Genomic DNA, 10,000 nt, shown 5'->3' with positions numbered 1-10,000 from the left:
TATAGTAACATCCTGCATAAAGTAATCGGGAACATTTGGAGTTGTGTTTCGCAAATATTGTGTTGTGTTTTGGGAGATTTGCGTTGTGTTTTGATGTGACATTGTGTTGTGTTTGCATGATACTGTGTTGTGTTTCGATGACATTGTGTTGTGTTTCGATCATACAGTGTTGTGTTTCGATAATGTTGTGTTGTGTTTGGATGATACTGTGTTGTGTTTTGATTACATTGTGTTGTGTTTCGATAATATTGTGTTGTGTTTCGGTAATACAGTGTTGTGTTTCCATAATATTGTGTTGTGCTTCGATAATACTATGTTGTGTTTCGATAACAGTTTGCTGTGTTCAGATAATACTGTGTTGTGTTTCGATAATAGTTTGTTGTGCTTTGATAATATTGTGTTGTGTTTGGAAAAGTGTTTGTTGTGTTTGCAGATGTGGGCCACCGTAGAAACGTAATTTTGCTACAGATGGCGCGCCATAAACACAACACTGTATGATTGAAACACAACACAATGTCATCGAAACACAACATAGTGTGGGACAGTATCCAAACACAACAGCTCACAACACAATGTCACATCAAAACAGAACTCAGTATTTGCAAAACACAACGCACGCCGTGGGAACTGAAGATGTAAAAGTTCACATCCCGTCTGACTGCTCCCGTCTGACCTTGTAGCTAAGTCGGTAGAGCGGCGGAGATCTAACCCGAAGGTCGTGGGTTCAATTCCCACCTCTGTCCTTGTGTGGGCCCATTTCCATCAGTAGGGCTAACGCTCACATGGTTCATATGGGATAAGAATTCTGGCACTTCACATTACACTCTATTCAGTTATATGCAGTTAATCCAGCTCGGCCGTCGTTACCATCTCCTAGAAAATAATACTGCATGGCCGCCATGCCACATTTTCAGTCCCGCAATCCGTTCGAAGAACTCTTGGGCAACCTCTTTGATTTAACACAATCGTAAAACAATGAAGCTACGTGGCATGAGTCATTATTCGAGGAGCAAATTTTCAACCACATGACTCGACGACTGAAACCGTCCACCGCACCATGAATAGGAAAGCCGTATGGCTTTAACTTATCGTAGCCGTCAACGTGCCAAGCAAAATTCAGGCCTGGGTTAGTGTACGACCTTCTCCTTAGTGCATGAGCCTTCCGCAAGGCGGTTCCTTCAAGGTCAATTTGTTGTAAAATCCCTTCGACCTTTCTTCTTGATGCCTGTATTCCCTAATCCAAACGAAGGGTGTGCCACATAGCTCGATAACCCCTCATGCAGCCTGGCCTGTCCAATTCTTGTTGAATGGCATGGTAAATTTCGGCATCTTCACTGTTTGCATTCCTTCGTCTTAATCCGTACCCGCGAAGTCTATTGTACAAAGTACGCATAGACATTTCTGTTGCCTGGGACTTTCTAAAAAGAGTAATATAACCGAGTAATCAAACCCACGGTGAAAATAATAACGAATGAGAACCTCCTCTTTGTCCACGACTGCTCCACATCTAGAGCAATATTGGTAAGCTTCCGTGAGCTCTTCGGAGCAGTTCAGGCACTTAAAAATCACATCCATTCTCGCGACAGATGGCCACATGCGAAGATAACAAACAAAATGGCGGGGAATTATGATCCATGCGCACATAACCCGTCACTAGGTCGAGTAGTGATGGGTTTATGCTTTGTATAGTAAAATCCTGCATTACCTAATCGGGAAAATTTTGAGTTGTGTTTCGCAAATATTGTATTGGGTTTTGGGAGATTTTCGTTGTGTTTTGCAAATACTGAGTTCTGTTTTGATGTGACATTGTGTTGTGAGCTGTTGTGTTTGGATACTGTCCCATACTGTGTTGTGTTTAGATGACATTGTGTTGTGTTTCAATCATACAGTGTTGTGTTTCCATAATATTGTGTTGTGTTTCGATATTGTGTTGTGTTTCGATAACATTGTGTTGTGTTTCGATCATACTGTGCTGTGTTTCGATAATATTGTGTTGTGCTTCGATAATACAGTGTTGTAATGGTTTCACGAAATTCGACCACTTGTTGTGTACGCATAAAACTAGACTTTCATTGGTTCTGTTTTTTCTTTATCTGAGTATTATAGTCAACTGAAATTAATTTACAATCATAGCTCCATGAGATTTACGCGATATACAAGATTAATCATCAGTCATGCGGTCGATCTGGCACATGAATACATGCAATAGTCTGTTGACCTTTCAATGATCTCCGTACTAAATCACATCATTACGACGAGTACAATGATCACTTAAAATCACTTACCAACGTTGGCGGGTTACAACGTGCCTTTCTAAATCCTTCATTCACAATCACAATTCCGTTTATAAATTCTACTAAAATCACGAGACTTATCAGGAAAAGCAAATTGTCAATCATCAGGAAACAAAACGAAAACGTCACTTCCGTTGCAGTAACAAGTGTTGGCTCGATAATAGTTTGTTGTGTTCAGATAATACTGTGTTGTGTTTGGAAAAGTGTTTGTTGTGTTTGCAGATATGGGCCACCGTACTTAGGAGGCGTAGCGCTTCTCCTTTTATGAATCCTTTCTTAACGCCAGGTGGATGACACGAATAAAAATGTAATGTGTTTGCACATCAAGGGTGGATTCTCTATTGAATCTCTCGCCTTTGTACACTTTTGTGTCTAAGAATGTAATTTCTGAGTCTGATATTTCAGCCGTAAATTTGATTGTATCGTGGTAGTTGTTTGCCCTTTGCACAAAGTTTTCTATATTGTCTTCGGTTGTGTGCCACACACAGAGGACATCGTCAATGTATCTCTTCCTAACTAGCGGTTTAATTTTGCTCTTACGGTGCTTTTAAAGGGACATCTACTTCTTCTCCCCTTTTTCGTGAGAGACAAGTGTCTCTGCTCTCTTTTTGTAATCTTGATTTTGTCCGCCGCTCACTTTTTTCTACCGCTCACTTTTTTTTAGCCGCTCATTTTTTTTCCGCCGCTCTCTTTTTTTTCCGCCGCTCATTTTTTTTTCCGCCGCTCACTTTTTTCTACCGCTCACTTTTTTTTAGCCGCTCATTTTTTTTTCCGCCGCTCACTCTTTTTTCCACCGCTCACTTTTGTTTTCCGCCCCTCACTTTTTTTCCCACCGCTCACTTTTTTTTCCACCGCTCACTTTTTTTCCGCCGCTCTCTTTTTTTTCCCCCGCTAATTTTTTTTTCCGCCGCTCACTTTTTTTTCCTGCTCCTCATTTTTCAGTGTATGTCTTGTTTTCCTCTGTTCCTAAGTATCTTGGTGGTGAGTTGAAAGCGAACTGGTGTAGCTAAGCACATGCAACATGGCGTCTTGGTAAAAGTTATTAAGTTCATTTTGATGCTTTTATGAAGCTATGGGTTTCATCCTCTTGCTTTCATTAGCTCTTAACTGGTCTTGCACTTCAGCAATGCTTCCAAATTACTCTCCAGCAGTACGAGGTGACCTACAAACACGCGACGAAATCATACGAGACTATTTCGACCTAGGACTAACTGCTCCAGAAATAGCTTCATTTTTAGCTTGTATTCACGGTATCCGGATAAGTTTGAGGCAATTGAAACGAATATTGAGGAGGCTGCGGTGCACGAGACGTCAGAACCTGAGTGATCTAGAGGAGGTTGTCGAGGCAGTGGAAGCAGAGCTGAGAGGGAGCGGAAGTTTACTTGGGTATAGAGCAATGCATCAAAGGCTGGTTAATCATCACCGACTGGCTAATACTAGAGAAGTCGTTCGCCACACGTTACGAATATTTGATCCAGAAGGTGTGGAACTGCTTTCACGACAGAGACTACGAAGAAGAGTGTACCGATGTAAAGGTCCAAATTACGTCTGGCATATAGACGGGTACGATAAACTCAAACCATTTGGATTCTGTGTTCACGGTGCTATAAACGGTTTCAGCCGAAGGATTTTATGGTTGGAAGTTGCTTCATCAAATAATGATCCGTGCATAGTCGCACAGTATTATTTAGATTGTGTCCGACAGATGGAGGGAACTGCTCGAGTTGTAAGGGGAGACAGAGGAACTGAAAATGGTAACGTAGCAGCCATCCAACGCTTCTTTCGTAGAACTGCTGGGGATGATTTTTAATTTCTGGTGAGAAAAGTTTCATGTTTGGAAAGTCAACATCTAACCAGAGAATAGAGGCGTGGTGGGGCCATCTCAGAAAAGGGTGTGCACAGTGGTGGATACAGTTTTTCAAAGACCTGCGAGATTCTGGGTTGTATAGTGATAGTGATGTAATACAAAGGGAATGTCTTCACTTCTGTTTCATGGATGTCATTCAAATGGAACTACATAAAGTGGCCCAGGAATGGAATCTTCACAGGATCCGACCATCTGTCAATGCGGAATGCCCTTCTGGAAAGCCTGATATTCTTTACTTTGTCCCAGAATCAGTAGCTACACAAGATTATTCAAGCCCCGTCGACATGGATGAAATTGAAATTGCTGAAGACATGTATGCAGAACGGCCGCAGGAAAAGGGCTGTTCCCCACACTTTAAACAACTGGCCGAAATGATCCAAGAAGACGAGGACTTGGAGCAACCAACAAATGCAGAGGAAGCTCTTCAACTGTACTTTGATCTCTTAGACCACATTGATGACATAGGCAACTGACCACAGAAGAAAGTTTAACATAGTCGGCTCAGTCAGTCAGCAACATGACAAAGTCAGACTTGGCATTGAATGTTTTTTTACAGTTAGCGTTCGATCTTGTTGTCTGCAGAAAAGGGTAGCTTAAAAGGGTGCGATAAGTTTCTTAGTTGATATTTGCCGGTCATTCCGTGCTACTTACTTTCTTGATGGCCTCTCAGTTTGGTCATGCCATGAAATAAATTAGAACACGTACTTAGGCAGCAGGAAATTTGAGAAGAACGGGGTGAGTTCCGTCGACGTGTAAAGGATTGCTTCTATTCTGACAGAAGCTTTAAGTTAGTGTGGGTAAACACAAAAACAAACGCGGGACTAAAATTGACCGAATTCATAATGAATCCTGACACTCCTAGCGTTGTGAAACCTACTTAAGAATCCGACCTGTGGTGGAATTTCCTAAGTGAAATGCATTATTATTTTTTGCTTATGTTACCACATAGCTAAGGGAGAATTTCTTCCCCTTTTTAGCCGAATATGAAATGAGCCCAGCCCCACCCCTGCGATTCGTCTGATTCGTGCCAGGGCACAAGCCTGGTCGTCAATCTTGCACCATAGCCGGTAGCTGAAAATGCCTTTCATTTGCTCAAAGTGTGAAAATTTTACCCTTTCTACCTTTGGGCCTTCCACACAGTTTTTAGGAAGCCACCATCTGTAAGACGTGTCCCTTTCTAGCCCCCTGAGTAGCTTGGAGGAGGGCAATGCTCGGCAAGTGTACACAACACAATGGTCAGGGAAATGGGAAAAATGTGTTTTCACTCACCTCCGAGCACAAGATCATCAATAGTCACACGCGTCATGAAAGTTTGTCTAATGACATCCCACATCAAAACACTCGCTTTTATTGGTACCTACTAAAATCTTCAGGGAATCTTACATTACACTACGTAGCCTTACATTACACTTTTCATATAACGATCGAGAATTTTTCTGCCTGCTGCAATACTTCGCGCGGCATTAAGCTGGCCCCCTCGCAAGCCTCGTGTCTTCGCTCGGCTTGCTCGTTGGCAATAATAAGTACATATTTTCCTAACCTTGAATTTGTATCCTTTAAGGCGCTGTTACACTGTGCAATCTTTCCGGCGTGCAGCATGTCTCGCAACGCCATTTCGACAAACGTTCTCACCTTACGAAACAAGATGTTTTACGGGGGTTACACTAAGCAACGTTTCCATGATCACATGAGGTTAAGGGAACATTTTAATACACTGTTGCCGCAAACCGTAGCGATACAAGTTGCAGGGGACAGATATTACACTACGCAATGCTTCAAAAATTCGTTGCTACCGTTGCTGAAAGTAGAACTCAATTGTACTTTACCCAACGGTTTCTGCAACTGGTATCGCGACGTTTTTGGCCTTTCCAAGGTATGTTACATTGGGCAATGATTTAAGCAACTTGTCTCGCAATGGCACTTCAAGACCAGTTGCGCGAAAAATTGCACAGTGTAACAGCGCCTTTAAGCACAATCACCAGATCGCTCCAATTTCTTGCGTGGCACTGTGCTCATGATACTTCTCGATTAAGCAGCTTTTGAGCTGGCTTGCTTCATATGATATCCAAAGCCCAGCCCGGCACCCTTAATCAGCGCCTGGTTGTTTACACAATTTCCACTTACTCTTACGCTAAGCATGAACCAATTCTCACAATTATCCCACCCTCACCTTCCACAAATCTTCCAGGGGCCCTTGCCAAACATCCTTCCCCAATATGGATGCAAGAAATAGACGATAAACACAATTTATTAGTTTTGTTTTCTTTCTCTTTCATGTTATTATAAAATGTATTTGAATGGAGGCAAACAAACACAATTCACAAGGCAAAACGATTGCACTGCGTATCGGTCGTCAGATAAACTGCAATCAAACACAAACTCCTAGTCCCTTAGAAACACCATTTTTCGTTGAAACTTTACTCTCAGACCAAATGGATCACGTTCACAGTTGTCACATATTGACTACACAATTCATTCAGTGATAAGAAACGTGCGTATTAGTATAAAACAACAACAACGCTTACGACTCATTCCATTTCGAATGAGTCATAGTGGAGGTATAACGCAAGTCTTCAAAACCTTGACATTAGGTTTGCTTGAGGCAATTAAATGGGGTAATAACATCGCCTACACTGGCTGAAATGAGATCATGAGCTCGTAGGTCTTCACCAACAATCTTGTTTCATTTAAACGAGCTCAACATCAACTAACGCGTACTGTACCAACTGAATCTCAAACTCAGCGCCAGAAATTTCGAACCCAAATTGTCGTGATAATTATAACCATATGTTTCTTTAATGGTCTAAGCCGCTTTCAGATCCGGCCGAGTACGGGCTCATTGTCGCGACACACAAACATGACCGTATTTACCGTAAACAAGGAACTGCTGAAGGAAAATACTTACAGTTATATAGAGCGAAAGAGAGCGTGATATCGCCTAATACTTAGCGGACGAGGCCGAAGGCCGAGTATGCTAAAATGAGACGATATCACGCAAGCTTGAGCGCTACAACTGTTTCAAAATTGAACAAATTGATCACAAATGAAAGATTCCGAACCTGTAACATTTGTGAAGCTGCAATTTTCCCTTTCGTAAACAAGTGATGCCGTTTGGACTGTTAACTTTGTCGTTTGTAAATGAGGAAAAAATTACTTAATCTAGGGCTAGATTAGCAGCGTATGTTACGTAGAACAAAAAAAGAAATAACAAAAAACTTTAGAACAAAAAATTTTAAAAGTTGATCGAACGTTCAATGGATTAAGGGCAAATGCAAGTTATCCTCTACGCTACCGAACCCAAGGCTATAATGTTGCAATTTTAGAGTATTTAACTGGTGCTAACCCTAACAATTAATTGAAAGCTAACCAAATAAGAAGGCTTTGATACTAACAATGGCATCGGTCGTCAAAAATGGCATCGCTTGTTTACGGCAGGGAAATAAGCGGAGCCGGTCCGTCATTTTCAGGCGATGAACGTAAGAATTAACAAGTCTGTGTTCAAGGCAGGGGTAAGTTCACACTGACGTGAAATTCCATGAAAGTTCATTGTTAAGGAGAGAGTCCATTTGCACTCTGAAATCGTTAAAACTTGCATACCCACCATCTGGAAGGTCAATAGAAGCTGAACAGGTATGTGCAATAGGATGGGGTAAGGAGCCTAACTCGTTCACATGAAATATAACCTTGATACTCTCCACAACTGGCAGGGAACTCCCCGTGATGTAACGAAGAAACAGCTCAAGCTCCTTTCGGCTAAGGCACCTGATGTATTTCTTCAGGTAGGAAAGGATCTGTAGACGGCACTTGTGCACATGTGTAGAAGGCTCCTCAGACAGCATCGACAGAACTCGCTGTGGCGTCACGCGCATCACCTCATATACCTTAAAGACATCCTCCTTTGAGTACTTCCACAGATCTTTATAATCACCGTCGCGAAGGCCCTCCCTCATTCTATCCATTGCCATGGCAGGCCTTGACAGCAACTCATTTTTGGCCACTTGGACCACAATAGCTTTTAGGTTGGTGGCCGAAGGCCTCTTTTTCACTTGGTAATCACTAAAAAAATCTATTAAGAAACCATAGGATTCATCAGAGAGCCCTCCCTGCTCTGACTGTGCCAGAGCTGCTTTTAACGCCATGGATTCATTATCCGATACGTACTCCAGGAAAGCCTCTACGAGGTCTTCGTTGTCAAGTGCTTGCCGCCCACAGAGCATAGCAACAACAAAGGCCTTATTGATCTGAACTGGAAATACACCTGTGAGAACATATTGATGGCTGATGATTTGACCAAGTGTTCTCATTGTCGACTCCTCGATGCCTGGGCCGACTCGCGGGACAAATGTAGAGCTCCCGTCGAAGTACTCGTGTAGGACCTGTCTCCAGAATATCGAATAAGCTTCTCTTTTGACACCGTCCAGATCCATTCCTTGTTCTCCGTAGAAGGAAACGGTTGCCAGGCGTTGTGTTATTTCTCCTGACGTTTCATATAATTTGAGAAGATCAAGCATGACAGTTTCTCTGTGGTCCCATATGTTCGTTACACCTCCAGCAATAAGTTTCTCGAGGGCATTCATTCTCCTTTGTGTCAAGGCCTGAAAAAACACAGTAAAAGAATTTTGCTTGAACTAGCAATACAATATCTTGTTTCATTAAAGAATACCTAGGTTATTAAGGAGACTCTTAGGCAAAGTGGGTGACTGTACTTGCATGTCTAATATCGGTGTCACAGCATGCAATCTGGACAGGATTTTAATACGTAACATAGTCTCTCCTCTGCAGGCAACTACCTGTATAACTGTCAACTGCTGGCATGGAAATAGGAAAGCGGGCGTGGACTGCACCTTTCATTATGCCTTCTCAGATAAATCGAAAGTGAATTAATTGTTCATAATAATGTCATATTAGTAAATATCAAGAAGGCCTATTTTGCATTGTGTTAAGGGTATCATCGCGATTTCTGAAACGATACTACACAATTCCCTGGTATGGTTTGGGACTCTACACATTACCAAACATTGATCAAAACTTACCAAAAAAGTACATGTTTAACATTGCTGACACTACAGCGACAGAACTGATTGGACGTTTTGAACAAATCTAGATTGAGGCTAACTATGTGCAAAGATGTATTTTGTTACCTGTGGGTAAATTCCAAAATGAACTTAATTGCAACTATTAGACATCCATGTGACCTTGCAGTGGACCAAGATTAATTATATGATACCTCACATTCATATTTACTTCAGGAATTGGTGCATTAGAAAAACAATTACCTCCTGTCCCCTTTCAGTGTCTGCACTGGGGAGGTTGTTAATCATTTCCCTGAATCGTTGTCCTGGACAATCAGCAACATTGCCGCTTACGCAACCTGTCTGCAAAGTGTCCTTAACACTTGCAGAAGTGTCATTGCTAACAAATTAAACAAGTAACAGACTAATTGTCTATAGAGAAACTCAAGGTATTTTTACATTTAAATGGGCTATGTCACGCAAAATTATGTCATTTTCATGACACCCAAAAAGCACAAAAAGTAGAATGATACATTGCAATAACCACTTAACTGTTGAACAACATAAAATAAATACAGCAAAAGAAAAGAGAAGCATGGATGGACACAAATGGGCAAGATTTAAACGGATTGCATTTGGGTAATCTTGAAAAAAGTCTGCCAGACGTTTTCTAAGTTTGTGTCAAATAACCTTGATGATGGTCGTTTTTGCTCACATTCATCTTGTTGGTGATGTAACGATAATTTTAACAGTATAGGAATTCCACATTGCCATTTTCAAATTTTAACTCGTGATTAACTCAAGATATTGGCTAAAAACCCTAAAAT

General features: G+C 41.5%; 2 protein-coding genes and 1 pseudogene across 3 annotated transcripts in view; 1 reads left to right on the top strand and 2 right to left on the bottom strand.

The window, feature by feature from the left end:
- Window positions 1-2,362, bottom strand: part of LOC137994490 (G2/M phase-specific E3 ubiquitin-protein ligase-like) — a 6,037-nt gene extending 3,675 nt beyond the window's left edge. Inside the window, exons 1-2 of one of the 2 annotated variants that reach the window (XM_068840071.1) lie at window positions 2,286-2,362; window positions 1-1,418 (exon numbers count right to left, since the gene is read on the bottom strand). The exon at window positions 1-1,418 is cut by the window's left edge and continues 767 nt beyond it. The gene's annotated coding sequence lies outside the window, so the exon portion shown is untranslated. Of the gene's footprint in view, window positions 1,527-2,285 lie in introns of those variants that run through there. The other variant, XM_068840072.1, reaches the window with a different exon arrangement.
- A 564-nt stretch (window positions 2,363-2,926) lies between these two features.
- LOC137995253 (uncharacterized) lies at window positions 2,927-4,634 on the top strand (annotated as a pseudogene).
- A 3,042-nt stretch (window positions 4,635-7,676) lies between these two features.
- LOC137995252 (uncharacterized) lies at window positions 7,677-8,738 on the bottom strand. Its single transcript, XM_068840827.1, has one exon. It carries the CDS (start codon window positions 8,736-8,738, stop codon window positions 7,677-7,679), a length of 1,062 nt encoding a protein of 353 aa, XP_068696928.1.
- Window positions 8,739-10,000: the final 1,262 nt, after the last annotated feature.

Source organism: Montipora foliosa, chromosome 3, assembly GCF_036669935.1.
Source record: "Montipora foliosa isolate CH-2021 chromosome 3, ASM3666993v2, whole genome shotgun sequence".
Lineage (NCBI taxonomy): Eukaryota > Metazoa > Cnidaria > Anthozoa > Scleractinia > Acroporidae > Montipora > Montipora foliosa.
Note: the sequence above shows the minus strand (reverse complement) of the source record. Positions and strands in the feature narration are given on the sequence as shown.